This window comes from Salvelinus namaycush, chromosome 3, assembly GCF_016432855.1.
Source record: "Salvelinus namaycush isolate Seneca chromosome 3, SaNama_1.0, whole genome shotgun sequence".
Classification (NCBI taxonomy): Eukaryota; Metazoa; Chordata; class Actinopteri; order Salmoniformes; family Salmonidae; genus Salvelinus; species Salvelinus namaycush.
In genome coordinates this window covers 22,707,754-22,726,634 of record NC_052309.1, presented here as the reverse complement: position 1 = coordinate 22,726,634, position 18,881 = coordinate 22,707,754, and the positions used below count along the sequence as shown (strand labels likewise).

General features: G+C 41.6%; 1 protein-coding gene across 1 annotated transcript; it reads right to left on the bottom strand.

Annotated features, from left to right (window-relative positions):
- Positions 1-1,330: 1,330 nt before the first annotated feature.
- LOC120045083 (TBC1 domain family member 8B-like) lies at positions 1,331-17,237 on the bottom strand. The gene is made up of 20 exons (XM_038989953.1): positions 17,018-17,237; positions 13,494-13,604; positions 13,149-13,267; positions 12,507-12,732; positions 12,095-12,335; positions 11,730-11,937; positions 11,462-11,629; positions 10,514-10,675; positions 10,198-10,348; positions 9,845-10,059; positions 9,631-9,748; positions 9,194-9,479; positions 8,885-9,017; positions 8,703-8,801; positions 8,541-8,609; positions 8,128-8,368; positions 7,909-7,974; positions 4,542-4,589; positions 4,325-4,422; positions 1,331-4,146 (listed from the first exon to the last, which is right to left on the bottom strand). The coding sequence occupies exons 1-20, from the start codon at positions 17,142-17,144 to the stop codon at positions 3,733-3,735; spliced, it is 3,300 nt and encodes a 1,099-aa protein (XP_038845881.1). The 5' UTR covers positions 17,145-17,237; the 3' UTR covers positions 1,331-3,732.
- Between the last annotated feature and the right edge of the window lie 1,644 nt (positions 17,238-18,881).

Below are 18,881 nucleotides of genomic sequence, written 5' to 3'. Positions count from 1 at the left end.
CCCCCGTCCCCGTCCCGCCTTTTGAATCTTGTTCCACTGACCTTTCTTTGTGGGGCATATAAATGCCGACCGTAGTGCTCGGGAGTCCCACCTCTTCTACACGTCTATAAAAATGATCTTAGCCTCTACCCAATATAGCACAAGTATCAATTATATCTAGTTTAAAGCCCATTTGGCTACTTGGTCTACAAGTCCGTTCCCTCCCACACCTGAATGGGCTGGGACCCAGCAGAAACACACTACTACAACCACTCTCTCAAGTCTCCTTAATAGAGTCAATGCCTCCAATAGTAGATCACTCATATTAAAGTTACCAGAGGATAAACACAGTACAGACAAAGAATCTGCGCATAATACAATTCTAATAGGTTGAGCGTCCTCCACCCACTGGAGAGCAACTACCATTGCCAACTGTTCAGCATACAGACAGAGTATACAGACAGTCCACCTGTTAGTCTTCTACATATCTGCACATCAAATTCAGGAATGTAAACTCCCGCTCCCGTGTATCCACTATCAGGATCCTTGGAACCATCTGTAAACACCTTTTAAATAAGCATGAAAGCTACTACTAATGTTATTTTCAACCAATCTTTTCTCTTTTCCACCAATGTTAAATCAACAACAGGTGTCGAAAGTGACCATGGAGGGAAATCCACAAGCTACAGCTTTCTCGTGAGCTCTCTACGCCACAACAAATGAGCCAATCACGATTAGCAAAGGCCCTATTTGACTATGGTCATTTGGTCCTGCACCTAGGGTCATCTTTATGTCAGTGAGATTTTAGAAGAGTTTTGTAGACCTATTAGCTTTTCTCACGCACTTTCAATATTCTATGACTTATGGAGGCTAAGTAGGCATATGTCATGGGTGTTGGTAGCGGAGGCTGACAACCACCCTGTCAATTTTTTTTGCAGCAGTCTCGACATGGGAATAGGGGATAATACGGGTATCTAGAATCAAATCAAAAAAATATATAATTGGTCACATACACATGGTTTGCAGATGTTAACGCGAGTGTAGCAAAATGCTTGTGCTTCTAGTTCCGACAGTGCAGTAATATCTAACAAGTAATCTAACAATTCCCCAACTACCTAATACACACAAATCTGAAGGGATGGAATAAGAATACGTACATATTGATATATGGATGAGCGTCATAGGCAAGACGCAATAAAGAGGGAAACACGGTAGGTGTATCTCTCTACGTAAGCATAGCAAATTATGACCTGAAGAAGTGGTTCAAACCCATCCTGGCTGTTCCATTCATTAACTTGGCCTATTTGTAAAACAACTCTTTCATTCAAATAAACACATTTGATGTCTAAGATTATTTTATTACATTGTAACATTTTATTTAATTTCAAGATGTTTGACATTCACATAAAGTGCCACTTGTGGTAGGCACAGGCAGATAAAAAACTACATAACATTCCAAAGGATACATTTTCCTCCAGAACCCCCCCCAACAAAAACAGTCAGTACAGCCTTAAATTATAATATTTACGTTAGCTGTGATTATTGTAATTAAGACCATTAATTGGCAACCAAGCAATTACATTTACAATAAGTAGGCCCAAATACATTTGTGCTATGAGAGTCATCTTAAAGCGTAAATAGCTTAAAGGTGAAATAAAAGGTAACAAAATATAGTTTCACTGGTAATACGCAATTATCCTATGTATTGCATCAAGTTGATAAAGATCTGACTACAGATCTAGAGCCTAACTAATAAAGCCTATACACAATCTCTTTATTTCTAAATGTGAGTGTAGTCCACAACAATATATCATGACAAATTGAGAATTGTGGCATTTCAAATGGCAATTGCCCTGCAAATATTTTAATAGACTTTCATTTAGTTAACTTGTTCACAGGTGAATTTAACTTCCCACTCAAGTCACCACTAATGCAATGTAAAGAGTAAACTGCTAATTTCCAACACTTACACTTGTTCTCCAATGAATATGGGCTCTTATAACTTTACTATATTGATTTAAAAAAAAAAATGCAGAGTAGCTACCTATCTATATTTTACAATATTGTGCTGTCAAGTAAAGGCTTTAAAGTGACAAATACGTATATTCATCTTAGCAGCTATTGTAACAAGGAACAGCATTTTATAAATATTTACTAAGCCAAGTGATTATTGGTCTGGGATAAGGGGTCTATTTATGAGACTATAATATAACAGCAAGGTTTGATTTTGCACGCAGATGGCACTGAGGAAGAACGCTCAAATACAGAAAATACAAACCATGTAAAAGTTGCTCAGCTGTCCTTTTCCTGACAGACTAATTTTGAAAATAATAAACATTTATAACTGCTTATGTAAAATATAAATATCCATAATACAGAGGACATTGAAGCAGGTTTTTTCAATAAACAATTTGACTAAAATTCTGCATTTTACAGTCCACCACATCAAACCAAGAAATAAAGTAAGTCATTCAGAACCAACTGTGTTGCATTTGGAATGATTAGTTATCATCATAAGGTATCCATGCCCATGCACAATTTCATGCTTTAAAGGACTTCAAAAAAGGAAAACAATATACAAAGGAATGTGAAACAGGCCACACTACCAGTTACACCTATCAAATCATTTTATCTTCAGTCTCAAATATAATCAAACAAGAATTTCCTTTTACAAGACATGATTAAAAAAATATGAATATAACATTTACTCTGAAAAATATTTAGTAATCCCTTTGGAAATCAATTAAACTATACAACATCAATCAAAGGAAAACAATCATAAGACATGTTTATTGTCCACTCCTCTGTATATCAAATGATATATACATTACTTAATTTCCCTTAAAGACTCAGACAGTAGTTAAATAAAAAATTATTGCACAACATCCTCATTTGACAACAGTGGTTGCCTCAACTGCAACTATTCAATTTGTTTTTAGTTTGTGTCCTGAAAATGATTTGAAATGGCAATGACAACATGCTCTTCTTCCCTCACTCATGATACTTCAACAAAACAAATGGAATTTGAAGTCAAAAGCATAATATAGGTTGTAAAAAAAACTGAAATGTAGAATTCCGAATATCAGCCTTGGGCCTTTAGCAAGTATTGGTCCCATCGTTTTCAAAAGCCCCTCTCCACAAAATGACCAGAAATAAATTGGCCATATCCCGTCATTACAAAGTAAACCCAGAAATACAATAACATAGTGGTGTCTCTCATCTCTCCATTCTAGGTTTCATTCATTGCATAATTATGGATGAGCAACAGTAAAGATCTCATATACAATTATCTATCCCATCTACATGTGCTGGTTTCATGCAATGATTGACTTCCATTGTTGACTTCAAGTGATTACCCTGGAGTGTGTTGCTGCTCCCTACATATTCCACACAGGTCAACTGATCACGCTCACCCCAATTTGAAAGCCTGGTGTTTCTAAAAATTAGCTAAGCGATTTAAGGCTGCATGAGAAAAAACTTTGGCACATAGAAGCAAGATGCTTGAGCAGGTTTTCTGGTGTGCAGATGACAGGAATAAAACAATGAATCTACAAGATACAACTGGAATCTATAGGCGTTAAAAGGTGTGAATGTATTCTCTACGAGTGTATTCCTTGCGTTTGGTTACAGTGAACAGGGTTGGCTTAGAATCCACTCCTGTTACCTACCCAGGCCGAGAAAGAACAGTAGAGAATAGTGAACATAGAGACTTATTGGCTTTGAGAAGTTCAGAACCACAGTGTATCCTTCAGTTCACTTGTTTGTCTTTGCTTTCAACTGAGCACCCTTGGCATGGTCCAGTCGGGCCTGAATGTCCAAAGGCCTCTCAAAGAAGCACACAAGGACAGGCTCGTTGAGCAGCGATGCCAAGATCTGCTCAAAGGCGAATGACCACTCCACCTCCTGTGGGATGGAGCCTGCCTCCAGGGTGATGGTAGCGCTAGGGGTGTCTGAGCTTCTCTCAGGGGTGCTGCAGGCTTCCCTGTCGAGTAGAGCCCCCTCTGGGGCAGCCTGGGTGGGGCTAGTGGGCTCCTGGAGCCTGCGCCCTACTTCTTCCATCCTCAGCAGAAGACTGGTGACTCGAGCCACAGCACGGTACAGAGACTCCTCTTCTGGGTCACCATGGAACAGATTATAGAGCGTTTTGGAGAACTGGATGAACTGAGCCTGACAACATAAAAAAAGGGATGAATACAATTTAAGATTTTGTCATTGTGTTTCTTTTTGCATAAAGTAATGACATAACATGTGGATTAAATTGTTCAAAGTTGATCTGTTGGAAAGACATCTGCATTGCATATTCACGTGATTGACTAAATGTTAACCTAGATATGGGTGTATTTACCTGATTAATTCTGGGTAAATCCTTGATGCTCTCCTCTTTCTTTAGTATCTCATCTTGCCATTGTTTCAGGTAGGCCTGCAGATCCACTTTCCCTTTGCCTGTGGAAAGTGCAGTTTTCAGACACAAATGGGTCATGTGTACAACGATCATCTGTTTAAATGAGCAATATTGTGAAGAGCTTGGTAAAAGAGAAAAAGAGACAGGCCAAATAAATTACCTCTTTCAGGGCTTTTCCTGATCACGCCATCTTCTGGGAGATCAGATACTACATAGTGTAAAGTACATTCATATAAGTCATACAGTAACTGTAAAGTACATTCTGCTATTCTAAACCATAACCAGTTAGAACTTATATCATATATAAACCTTGTCTACAAGAACACATATCTAGATCGTAGTAAAACAAATTGTACATGACAAAAGAGACCAACTTAAGAAATTGTTAAAGACAAATAGACAGATGAGCATTTACCAAAGAGAAAAGCACAGAGAAGCCAATAGTGAAATGGTTATAGCAGAGAAAGAAAAGAGCAAAGCAAGCTGACCAGTCAATTGACTCAAGTGGGATAGGTCGTCAGTCATTGGAATAAAGTGAGGAAGTCTTTGGCCCTTTGAGTGGAAAGGACTCCCTGTGAAAGCTAGAAGAAGACATTGTCTGTGAGAGCATGCAACATTACTGTCGGGACAGATGTAAGGAACAGTTAACAAAGAAATTAGTTGGTGAGTAGAAGAGTAGCACGAAATATACAGTACAGTTGAAATTAGAAGGGCATAGTCTACAGCAAAACTGTACTAGGAGTAGGGTTGCACATTTTGGGGAATATTCAGAGGTGGAAACTCTCCGTGGGAATTAACGGAAATATATGGGAATTAACGGAAATATATGCAAATGAATATTAATACCATTTTTTTTTTTAAATCATTTTTGCATTGGATATATTTACCATATCATATGGAGACAAACATAAAAACTTTCAACCTTATCATAAGTAGACATAATTGCAAATTATTAAATCCTTACAATAGGGAAGAAAAAAAAAATGTTATGAATTGAACTTTAATTAAATTTGTTGACTCTTCACATGGGATGATTTCACTGAACAGCAGAAGGGAATATTGAATGATCCCCAATAATCCCTTGCATCTCCCAATTTTTTTTTAAACATACATCTGTAAAATGATAGTCTAGAAACTAAAGCTTTGATTGTCTTCCTCTCAGGCTTCCATTTCTTCTGCCCTGGACCTCCTCAATATCCACCTCTTGAACACCAGACTGAAGCCTTATCTTCACTGTCACTTTCCAACCTTGATGAGGATGGCTCGTTGTCAGGCTCAAATAGCCCCATAGGCCTTGTTGATCTCTGCACCAGACAGGATGCTCTTGCCAGCATACTTAGGGTCCAACATGTACGCTGCGGCGTGTATGGGCTTCAGGCAGAAGTCTTCACGCTTTTTGATGTATTTCAGAACTACAGTTTCCTCTGCTTGGAGCAACAGTGAAGTGGGCAGGGCAGTAAAGATTTATTCTCTGCAAGCAGAGTCTGAACATCAGACAGGATGGCATTGTCTCCCTCAATCCGTGCAATGGCTACTGCTATAGGTTTCGGGAGTTTCAGGCTGCTTACCACTCTTTCCCGAAATACATCATCCAGGTGGACCCTCTTGATGGGGCTGTCCATATCAGCAGACTGTGATATGGCCATTTATTGGAGAGACTCCTTCCCCTCCAGGAGACTGTCAAACATGATGACAACACCACCCCAACGGGTGTTGCTGGGCAGCTTCAATGTGGTGCTCTTATTCTTCTCACTTTGCTTGGTGAGGTAGATTGCGGCTATAACTTGATGACCCTTCACATACCTAACCATTTCCTTGGCCCTCTTGTAGAGTGTATCCATTGTTTTCAGTGCCATGATGTCCTTGAGGAGCAGATTCAATGCATGAGCAGCACAGCCAATGGGTGTGATGTGAGGGTAGGACTCCTCCACATTAGACCAAGCAGCCTTCATGTTCGCAGCATTGTCTGTCACCAGTGCAAATACCTTCTGGGGTCCAAGGTCATTGATGACTGCCGTCAGCTCATCTGCAACGTAGAGACCGGTGTGTCTGTTGTCCCTTGTGTCTGTGCTCTTGTAGAATACTGGTTGAGGGGTGGAGATGATGTAGTTAATTATTCCTTGCCCACGAAAATTCGACCACCCATCAGAGATGATTGCAATACAGTCTGCTTTCTCTATGATTTGCTTGACCTTCACTTGAACTCTGTTGAACTCTGCATCCAGCAAATGAGTAGATAAAGCATGTCTGGTTGGAGGGATGTATGCTGGGCAAAGAACATTCAGAAATCTCTTCCAAAACACATCATCCGTGAGCATCAGAGGTGAACCAGTTGCATACACAGCTCGAGAAAGACATACACCAGCATTTCTCTGACTACGTTCATCCATTGAGTCAAAAAAACTTCTGATTCAAGGAGAACCATGAGCTATTGCTATCGATAAGGTGTCTGATTCATCATTTTCACCTCGAATAGAAGTAGAGGGACTTTTGTCAGAGGTTGCTTGTTGTGAGCGCTGAGGGAACTTTATGCGCTTGGCCAGTTGATTCTGCATCTTTGTTGCAATCTTCACATATGATTTGGCACAGTATTTGCAAATGTACACAGCTTTTCCTTCTACATTCGCTGCAGTGAAATGTCTCCACACATCAGATAGTGCCGTGGCATTTTCCTGTAAAGATTAGAAAACAATTGTCAAAAAACCCCAAATACAATTCCATGTACAGATAAATAGTTAAGTAGTTAGATTAAACAACTCCTTTGTAAGATAAATGTTTTAAAATGAAACATGTATGGAAACAGGTAAATTAACACTCCTCAGTTAGCAGGCTCAAGCAAGCTAAAACCCACATGGTAGCAAAAACTAACTAGCAGAAATTGTTAACAAGTTAGAAATGATTTAAACACACTTTGCTGTAGGCTACTATTTACTAGTTAACAAAAAAATCATGTATGTCATATAAAATCTATTCACCCCACCCAGTATTGTAATCAAAAACTTACCAGAAAGCATGTAGTCCGTGGCTGACAGTGTAGTAGTTTGGGCTCAATAGCATCTCACTAGTGTGCAAGATCTTGAGAATCAGCTATACATGTGATGGAAGAGTGCACTGTGCATGCAGAGGGTTGCAATTCCATTGAATTGGGGATAGTTTAACCAAAATATGCCACAAGACCTAGAATTGCCTTATGTGTATCCCACAAAAAAGGTTCACTGTTTTAAGGTAACTTTTTTGATGAATTTAAGTAAAATTCCAGGACTTAACTTCCCATGGAAAAATTCCGGAAATTTACCGGAAAGTTTCCGACCCTTTGCAACCCTTTATTTTTTAGTTCATCTTTATTTAACCAGGTAGGCTAGTTGAGAACAAGTTCTCATTTACAACTGCGACGTGGCGAATTGGGAGATTCGTTTTTTATTCTAAATTATGTATCAAGCAGAAGGAATACAGATCAAAAGTATCATGGACGTAGAATGACAAGTGAGAGAGCAGGTGCTTATGCAGTTTCTGGTGATCTTACTTACCTGGTGGCTGATGAAGCTTGAACAGGAATTTCAGTTTGTTGGTGAAAGTGCCACTGTACAAAATGTCTGCAGAAAGAACAACATTTGCATGAAAGGTTGCAAGATGTTGATGCAGGATTAGATGTGACATACCGTTCCCACAGATAATGGTGAAAATGGAGGGTGGGCACAGCGATCATAGACCTGTAGCAATGCATCAGAGCACTGGTCTAGCCTTACCCAGGGCACAGCAGAACTCTTTGAAGTTGACAAGGCCATCCTGGTTCTCATCCAGCAGGCGGAAGGCCCAGAGGAAGAGGGCATTGTTGCCGCTGCAGAGGGACCAGGGCTCCAGGAGGGAGAAGAGCAGCCTGAACTGATGGAAGCCCAGCTGGTACTGCTCCAGATAGGCCAGGCTGGGGTCGTGGTGCAGCAGCACTGGGCTGTTCATCGTCCAGTAGCAGCTGAGGAAATGTTGCCTCTGGAAACACATTGAAGTACTCAATTTCCAGCGGTTAAATCTGTCTATTTTCAACACATTTCCATTTTTCATGCCAGTCGTGTCAACTCTGTGTCTATGAGAAGGAATATTAATGCATGTAGTCTACAGTATGCAGTAGTATATTATTATTTGAAAAGAGTGATTGTCATACCTTGAACAATGCATAAAGGTTATCAAGCTGGGAAGCACTGAACTTTACTTCTTGTGACACTACCCGTAGCTGAGGAAAAAGTAAATCTCAATTAATCCTACATCATATTGTCGTAAACAATGCCAAAAGGTTGCAATATAAGTTTGGGGATGTGCCACTCACCACATTTTGTTTAGTCGTATCCTCTAATGTTTGGATTACATACAGTTTGTTTCTTTTCCGCATGCGCTCTACTTCCTCTGATTTCATGTCTCCATATTTCTATAAGCAAATTAAAAAGGCCAAATGACAAGCCTGACATTGAGACATGGGGTCAGTCCTAGCAACTCTGACCGTTACAGTACCTCATAGGCTTCTTTGATGAGATCACTGATGTCCACCTTGGAGAGGGATGATGCTTTGTCATTGTTCCCCACTGAGTTTTGCTGCACTGTTTGTGGTAGAGGACTGTCCTTATTGGTCACATTATCGAAAAACCTGCCAGGGAAAACAGAGCAGCAGTAATGTAACATGAACAAGATGGGCATTCCTGTAGAATTAACTCACTGTTTTGGAGATTGTTACTTCACAATCCATCATAAACCTAATACAGTACTTTGAAATAACCAATTCAGTTGACCTTCAGATCTCGCCCTCTCTGTGTTGACACTCACTTGCTGAGGATGGTGACTGCCTCAGCGTCGTCACTGGAGCTGATCAGGCCCTCCATGTTGTAGTCGAGCACAGCCAGGCCCAGCTGCAGGATGGCTTTGATGCCGTCGTAGAAGAAGCAGTCGACCACGTTGACAGCACTCTCTATGGGCAGAACGCTGATAAACAGGGTGAGGAACCAGGACAGGGACACAGAGGAGAAGAAGGTCAGGTCTGTCATGTGCTCCGTCAGCTGGGTGAGGTGCATTCGGATCAGCTCCTCAAACACCGCCTGGTCCACCAGGGCACCTGAGGAAATACAAGATATTTGTAAACAGGATTTATAGCAGTTATGGGAGAAAGTGTAAGCCAGGTATTCAGTATCAAACACACATACCGTGCATATATTTAATGTGATGCAACACTGAAAATGATATTGTTATTCAGCTGCGTCTCTCACCAATGATCCTGCGGTTAAAGTAGTCAGGCAGCATCCTCTCACAGACGGCCACTAGCAGCCAGAAAGCCTCCTCCTCTTTAGCATAGAGCAACAGGACCGACGTCAGGATGTTCATGGCCTTCACAAGAGAAAAGGAGGATAGATGTAAAGATGCCTATGAGCTTTATGAAAGAAAGAACGCAGGGAAGTGTTGTAGGGGTTTCTAGCTTAGCACCTGGCAATAGCCGATTTTGGGGTTCCTGTAGGCATATGCAGTGAGGACTCTGCGCAGGGCAGAGATGCCTGTGTCGCTCTGGAAGGCAGGGTGCTCTGGTAGGGAGCGGTGCAGGTCTCTCTCTATCTCATCAGTGGCAAGGGTGCTGGTCCCCAGAGACTGATCCACTATCTCACTGTAATACCCAGGGTTAACGGCCATGTCATTGACTGCACCTATGGTACCAAGGCAAAACACCACACCATATTTAAATAAAACACATATTGCAAAACATTAAAGACACCACACTTTTACACATCAGTGAAGGAGACATATGAGCCAAATAACAGTGAAAGAGCCATATCAAACAGAACCTGAGAAGAGCATCCAGAGCTCTCCTCTTAAGGCCTCAGGGACGCCACGCACAATCAGGTCTCGTGTCTTCTTGGTACAGAACATACTGGTGCCACGGCCATACTCTAAGAAGTGGATGTTCCATGACTGCTCCTTCATCTTCTCCTTTAGCTGTCAGGCACAGAGATTAAACAGCGGAATAAGAAATGAGCTGTCAAGGCTGAGACACCTAGACAGTACAAGGAGAGCACATTCTCACACTTGGTGGAAAAAACAACATTCCTAGAGAAACCTTCATATTAGGAGAGAAGGTCATATTTTAGAGTAAAATCCCACCATTTTGGGATCCAGGTTTTCAGCATCCTGGGGGTGGAACAGAGTCATGAGTGCCTCATTGCTAACGGCCTTGCTGCTCTCCTTCTGTCCCACCATCATAGCCACCTCCTCTGGGTTGTCCTCAAAGTGATTGATGAGGTTTTGGCACTCCCCTCTGATGCCCTGCAAGGCACAGTGAACACACAGTTTGTTTTCAATGGCAGCAATTATAGCCTGGCAGATATTTTTCATTTGGTCCAGTTGGTTACACACTGCCAAATGTCAAACGAACTAACATGTTCATGCAAGTATTTTGTTTATTGGGCAAAAATGCTCATGTTAAATCCATCTATGATCATCATGGAACATCACTTGTGTGTCCCAGCCAGTCGTTATAATACTTTAGCTTTGGTCTTCCAACAACATTTGGGAGGAAAATAGTGCAATAGTTGCCCTAACTACGACGTGCAGTGAATATATTCAGTAGCCTATATCCCCTGTATAGCCCCGGTCTAACCTAATCTGCATAGGATGTGCTCATAAATGTGCTGCTACTCACAAAAAGTTTCAGAGAAACCAAGTTCTGATAATGCGTGCATTTTATCAAATGCTCATTGTCAAACAACCAATAATACTGCGCATCTCTGCTTCTTTTCCTGTGCTTGGTCCAAATTGCGTTCACACCTGCAGTGAAACACACCACGGAGGAATGGAAATGGACCGAGATCACCCTTTTTGAGAGAAGCACGGTGCATTGTTTGGTGCGCTCCCGAGTGCAGTTAGAGTGTTCACACCAGTTCAAATGAACCGAACCAAGGGGGTAAATGCGCCAGAGTGAGGAAAAAACGCTTTAACCAATTTGATGTGAAAGCCCCCTTAGACACATTTGGAGGGTTGCAGACGGACTGGAATTGTGCCCTTGGGGCAGAGACCTAGCAGTAAGAAGGTTCAAAACAGGAATTTAGTCACCTCAGTTGATGCAGAGTGTTGAGGACTGGCAGTCATCCCACACCTCCTGCGGATTGCATTGCCGAGACGCTCAAAGTCCCGAACTTCAGAGAACCTCAGAGCCCTCTTACCCCGCACACACACAGTCAAAGCCCTGCTGCTACGGTCCGGCTTCTCCACACCAATCACCTGCAATGATAGGTGTTTGGGTCAACAACATTGGGCAAAACCACTGAACCACAGAGGTTATTAAATTAGTTTAGTGTCAAGGTAGTGCGCTGTGTCTTGCCTCTCTCATGGGGATGATGACATGGCACTGGCTGCCATCCTGGCTAGCGAAACACAGGTAGCTCTCAGACAGACATATCTTCCCAAGCGTGTTGAAGTGGCTGAATGGAACCCATAGGAAGCTCTCATAAACCTCCAGCAGGTTCTCCTCCTTAGGCAGCCTGAAGAAGGCCCGGAATTGCTCATTCCTAGCATTAGTTTCCAAGCCTCTGAAGGAGAGCAAAAAAGAAAAGTAGTGAAAAAAGGAGGACAGGTTGAGAGCATGGAGGTAGTAAACAAAATAATCAATATCATCTCCATTCACTATGGTGTCCTGAAATAACTTGTCCAATATGAGTAAAAAAAGAACAGTGACAGGCAGTATACCTCTTGGTGATCTGTAGTGGGTCTGAGAGGGAGGGCTCTTCCTGGAAGGTCTCCTTATCAAATAGGCGTTTGATGGAGTAGTCAGCAAGCTGCTCCATGATCAGGAAGGTCTCACTGAGGTGCAGGAACATCGAGAAGTAGTGGTCCTCCCCATTGGCCAACACAAGAATGCTCTCTGTCAGAATGACATTGGACGTTTTCTCCAGCCTCCAGATCTCATTCCACGGGACTACCAGCTTCACTGAAGAGGAAACAGATTATCTTTAATGAGTAACTCGCTGCCATTCTGTCATGACATGGAATGATAATACTGTATCCAAATACAAGTAAATGGATGAAGCCTGACAGTTCCTGCATTTAAGTGACTGTTAGTCAACAGTGAGGGCTTGTTCAGGTTTCTGTCTCGTCTCACCCTCGGAGCCCAGCAGATATGAGTAGAAGGACAGGAAGTTGGTGCTGAGGTAGAGCCAGCCCTGGCAGGGCACGCGGCCCCTCCAGTAGCTACAGGAGTAGTAGGTGACCAGCTTCTCCTTCTGAGGGAGGTCAAACCATTTCTCAAACCTCAACAGTGCTTCACGGAACTTCTCAGGGTCGTCCTCCTGCACGCCTGACACCTTTCCTTCCTCAGCAATCAGCCCCTTTATAGAGTGAAGAGGAGGACAACATCTCTCTCATGGTCACTGAAGGAAACAAATATAATTAGCAGTCTAAACACGTCAGCATGCCATCTCCATTCTGTAACATTTATGTCAAGGCATATAAATTAGCATCATATCGTTTCTTAAATTCACATTTTTATTACAAACCTACTATCCTTTTCTTAGCTTTCAATAAACAGTCAAAGGTTTTCATATCAGAAACAGTAATCAGTGAAAGACCATAATCACCACCAACTATTTTCAAAGAGTAAGTATTTGCTGCATCAGTAGGCTTCACTATATTAATAAATCATTAAGTCTGTAGGAGGCCTCCATCTCCCTGTGAGAGTGGCAGAGATCAACAATAGTAGTGTCTGTGTAAACTGTGTGTTTAATTATCTGTAGCGATTACTTACTCTGATCTTGCCCTGCACAAAGCTGGTGATGTCATCGCTGGAGTCAAACACAGACAAGATTCTCATGATGTTCTTCTCCAGCCACTCCCAGTGTTGGTTGATCTCCTCCTTGGTGCCACCTAATCACAGGGAAAACTCAGTCAAAATGGAAAGGAAACTGTTTACACTACGTATGCATGACTAAGCCATCTATTGTCACAAAATGTGAAATGAGTGTTGACTAAAATACAATCCTAAAAGGTTATTACATGATTGTAGTTATTACATGACTGCAGCCTTTAATGTTTACTTGTGGCTATTCTGACAATGGGGATAGTTGAGAAAATGTAGAGCAAAAACTCTCACCACATGCTATTGACCAGTAGATCTGAGAGTCCGGTGTCTGGTGTAGAATGCGAAATGGAGCGACCTTAGACGTGGAATCCAGCATCATATCAAGAGTTCCAACCAGAAGACCTGTCAAAAAAAGTAAGTAGCAATCATACTTCCCATTAACAGTCAGACATTAGACATGCATGATAAGACATTTTAAAATCATGAGGCAATTTCATGCCTAATGGTTGTACAGCATCTAGCAAACAAAACAGCCCTCCCACCTGGGTTATCAATCATGTAACATAGAATAGTGGAAAACTCAACGAATATTGTGCTGATTATTATCACATTCAAGTGTTCAAACCAACAGTGTTGTGTTACCTATCTAGAACCGTAGTTAGGCCTTTACTGCTATCCCGGCCCGACTGCATCAGCAGCATCTATCGTTGCTGGGCTGGTGGATCATGACACAGCTGTACAGTGGCCTTAACCTCTCCCCCAGGTTAATTGCTACCAAGAGCCGGGTGGTGGACTAGACCACATCTATGAACTGATGACACAGAGTTAATTTCCCCTGTAAATCATCCATTATAAAAGTTTGGCCGAATTTCTACGTAACAAACCTGTGCATCTGCAAGGGCCCAATTAAGCGAGCAGGTATCCCTAAATAATAGCCTGTCCTCTGCCCTGTGGCCATTTGAGATTTACATCTGGATACTTCAGGATAAAAAGGTCCTTGCGTTGGAGGGGGCTTCAGGGGAGACGTTGAACAGGAGGAGAGCAGACACTGGGGGGCCTCCACCATCATTATCCCAGTCAGAAGAGAAAGCTATTGTGTTCTACTTCATCAAACCCATTAATTACCTGTAATTATAGCTCTGATGTTCTGAGGGACAGAGCTAGATGTTCTCAGTGTCCCTCTTTTTTACGGAGACATCTACCATTACTATCGGTAGACTACAGTCACTGGCACCATCAGCTTCAATAGACTAGAAGGCCACCAGATTGCCATTTTTTGTTTTAGAGATGTGGCAAATGGGAAAGTTAGCTATGCTGTTTCAGTCAAGTGGATTACTGTGATCAACAGCTGATAATTGGCTTGTCAGAGGTTGTGTGTGACCATGTGCAAGAAAACCTACTATTATTGGGAAACGGACAGCTGACATTCACTGATTGCATTAGAGCAAACAAGTTAGCCTGCCTACTCACTCTTGGTGTAATTGATTTTTTTTTACCACGTTTACATGCACACCAATATCCCACTATTATTCGGGATACTCAAGTATTCTGTTTTGAGTTGACGGGTATAAACATCATATCCTGTTTACAATAACCCGAAAAGGCTTGAATCCCGGTTCTGAGAAACCTGGATAACATGCCTGGGATATACTGATCTTAGACGGGATACTGTGGCATGTAAACATCTTATCCTGTTTGATGTTGTTTTTCGTTTCGCAGTTTACGCAGGCTCAGTTTCACATATCAAGGGTGTTGTGTGATGTTTTTATCTGATTGTTAAACAAATCACTTCAAAAAGTAGGCTACCTGTGCAGTTCAAACCATTAATTACATAATTTATTTTGCTGGTAGGCTCCTCCGTACTGAACCGTTTCTGCTTAGAATTTCCGACATTTGGTAGGCCATATTAATATTATCAACTATAGTTAGATACATGTAGCTTCTCTTCTGTCATAACATTTTGCCTTAAAAGAGGAAATAAAGCAGTGCTCACCAGAATAATGTCTTCCATCGATAGAATGAATGCATTAGTTATCTAACACCAGTAAAGTTGTCTGTTTTGTTTAGGGTCCAGGGAGAAAACGCATTAACTCCGAAATAGTGGAAAGATTGGTCCTGTGCAAAATATTGGTTTTAACCGGTTAAGGAAATGAAAAGACTTCAGTTCATCTTGGGCACATATTTCATGTGGTTGAAATACTGTCTGCTTGCATAACAGTGTCAAAGATAACACATTACATGCGCATTCGCATTTTCTCAAGAGATGTTGAAAGAAAAATATATATATTTCTCACCTCCTGTTCCCAATAAAAAAATCTACATTTGTTGTAGAATTTTACTGTAAGAAATGAAATATTATTTTATGCTACATGTGAGAGGTTATAGGCCTACAATCGGTGTCCATATTTCAGTTACTATTCCATTTAACCCATATGAAGTAAAATGAGGAATATTCTGTTTATTCATGGATACAGGGATAGTCGTGAGCGGGATATCAAAGGTGCATGTAAACCGCTTATCCCGAATAAGATAAAACTAAGCGGGATATGAGCTACTATCCGGAACACTGTGCACATGTAAACGTGTTCACGGACTGCTGACTTGCATGTTTAAGGAGGATCAATGTGTTATAAAATAGGGCAGCATTGATCTCAAAGATCAACAAACACTATTTTCATGATGTAGAATAGGATCATCCCATTTCAAAAGCTAGGAATCAGTAGACCAGACAGGGACTGTGGAATGGATGAGCACTGACCTGGCTCTTCTGCCTCTCTAGGGCATCATGCTTGGGTACATTATCATACAGAAGTGCTGTGTGCCCAGTATAACATATTGCTCCACCTATAAAGCTAAAGCAAATGTCAGTAACTCAATATGACACTACTGTGTCATTTTGTGTGTGTGTGTGTGTGTGTGTGTGTGTGTACCAAAACAACAGACATCTCTGACAGCATCATCGAGTGTTGTGACAGTGGTTTGCAGCCTAAACAGAGGCAATTTTGTTGATGGCTTAGTCAGTGGTAACAAAGTAAATAGTAAACAGGGGTCTACAACCTTTTCTTGCCTAGGGACATCCTCCCAGGAAAACCAGCGACCCCCATCATACGTTAGCAGGTGAATGATAATGGCAAGGAGAAGTAATCAACATATTAAAATGAATAGATTTGGTGGATAGTTTGGAATAGGACGTGTAAACTCTAACATTGCCTATTAGCTAGAAAGGCAACTCTAAACACATTTTCGCTAAGAGCAGCTGTTTAAGAAAGCTTACCAGCAGCACTTTGCGGCACTTGTAGCCTATTCGCACTGGTAGCCTATGTCAGATACTCCAGTGAGTGTAAATGGCACCAATTAGTGTCATTTGGTCAATATTAGGAGTGGAAAAATAAAGAAAGAAGATCTACAGTAGGTATGTCATTCAAAATGTGTTTATTCTGTTGTTGCTAGCAATATTTACAAAAACATTGGGGGGGGGGGGGGGAATTCCACACAAAAAAATCTAACATTTTGGCTAACCCCTGCAGTACCTACGCAGACCCATTGGGCGCTGCGGACCCCCGGTTTAATATCCCAGCTGTAAACTGTTAAATTGCAATTCCTATTGCAATCTAAACTAACGTTTGGGGTCCAGCCTGTCCATTTGACACGAGGATCTGGAGAACTGTCTGCCTCCAACCCCTATGATTACATGACAGAATCTGAAGGGGGACGTTAGAAAATAGACCGGAAATATGAACTATTGTCCGATGGCATGCACACTTTGCTAGAATGGCACTGGGTTTTACCAGCCCAGCAAAGAACAGAACACATACCTGTCAAACCGCCTCCTCCTTCTCCATATCCTCGCCTCCTTTGTAATACGAAATATTCGTTGCCTTTCTCTGTCACCCATAACTTGAATGCATTTTTCAGCAATATCTCTTCAGGTTTAAGCCACATATTTTAATTCAAATATATATGTTGAATCAAATGTGCATGTCAAGCTGTTCATTTCGATTGCAACCTATACCCATGGACATTTGTTTGTGTGAGCGCTGAGCAGACCCTTTCCCACGTCCACAGAAACCTTGCCAAAGTCAACGATACAAGGTCTTCTGGGGATTGTAGTTTGTTGGCATTGGTGCGTGTATGCACCAGAATGAGCTCGCTTGTTACTATTGACTTGATTTCCCATAGTCCTTCTCGGTCGAAAAGTATCAAATGTTATATTTTCAAAGTCCAAAATACTGCAACATAATAACTAGAGCGTCAAGCACAATGATGTATATATACAGTATAAACAAACACCAGTGTTGTAATACTCGAGACCGGTCTCGCATAAAACTGGTCTCGGAGAGTGAGGACTGATAATTCCTTCCAGAGACCAGCCGAGAACAGCGGAGTAAAAAACCGAATAATTATCCGCTTCCATTCAGTCCAGTATTGCCAACTTCTCAGTAAGGAAAGTAGCTATTGGCTGTCCTAAAAGTCGCTAAATGACGTCATCACCTAATTTGCATAATTGGCCATGTGCATGTAATTTTGATGGACGCTGTAGGAGAGAGGAATAACGTCGTGGGAGAGACAAAAAGTGAGTAAAAAACACCCTAAATATGTTTAGAACTACAAATTAACTTTCTTCTGTCGATTCTTGTTTTTTTTTATGTCACAATTCCAACCCTCCTCCTTTATCCAGGCTTGGGACCGGCAAAAGTGACCCAAAAGAAACACTGGCGGAGTTACTTAGTTTATTAATACATGTTTTATTTAATAAAAAAAAATGTTTTTTAGTTTTCTTAATTTGGTTTGGTTTTTTACCTTATGGTCCACTTAGGAGCCTACAACAAGTCACAGTAAAACATGAACATTTTTAACCATAACATTTTTTACATTTTTTTTGTATACAATCTACATTAACAATCTAAATGGACCAAAAAGTGACAATAGAAAAAACTGTCAATAGCAATGTGAGAAAATTATGGTAACTAGTCTGGCCCTAATTCAGGTTAATTGTTTTTTTCTTCCAGACCCCCCTCCACAGGCTGTGCTGGCTCACAGAAAGAGTGGGTCATCGTCATTTTGGTCAAGGCTCTCTATAGCAGGTTCAGCAACTGAGGGAGCTGACTTAAATGAGTAAGCAGCTGATGTGCCAAAAAGCAGCAAAACATTATCAGGCAGCTGGTGCTCATAGCAAGCCTCACTGTACAGGATGGAGTTAAGGGTCTGCAAGGACATCCGATTTCTAAGTTTGCTTTTTACCACAGTCATCTGGCTGAATACTCTCTCGACTTCGGCTTTCTATTCCGCAACAAAGCCTCCTTCACTCACGCTGCCAAACTTACCCTAGTAAAACTGACTATCCTACCGATCCTCGACTTCGGCGACGTCATCCACAAAATAGCTTCCAATACTCTACTCAGACTACATCCAATTTGCTATCACAGTGCCATCCGTTTTGTTACCAAAGCGCCTTATACCACCCACCACTGCGACCTGTATGCTCTAGTCGGCTGGCCCTCGCTGCATATTCGTCGCCAGACCCACTGGCTCCAGGTCATCTATAAGTCTATGCTAGGTAAAGCTCCACCTTATCTCTGCTCACTGGTCACGATAACAACACCCACCCGTAGCACGCGCTCCAGCAGGTATATCTCACTGGTCATCCCCAAAGCCAACACCTCCTTTGGCCGCCTTTCC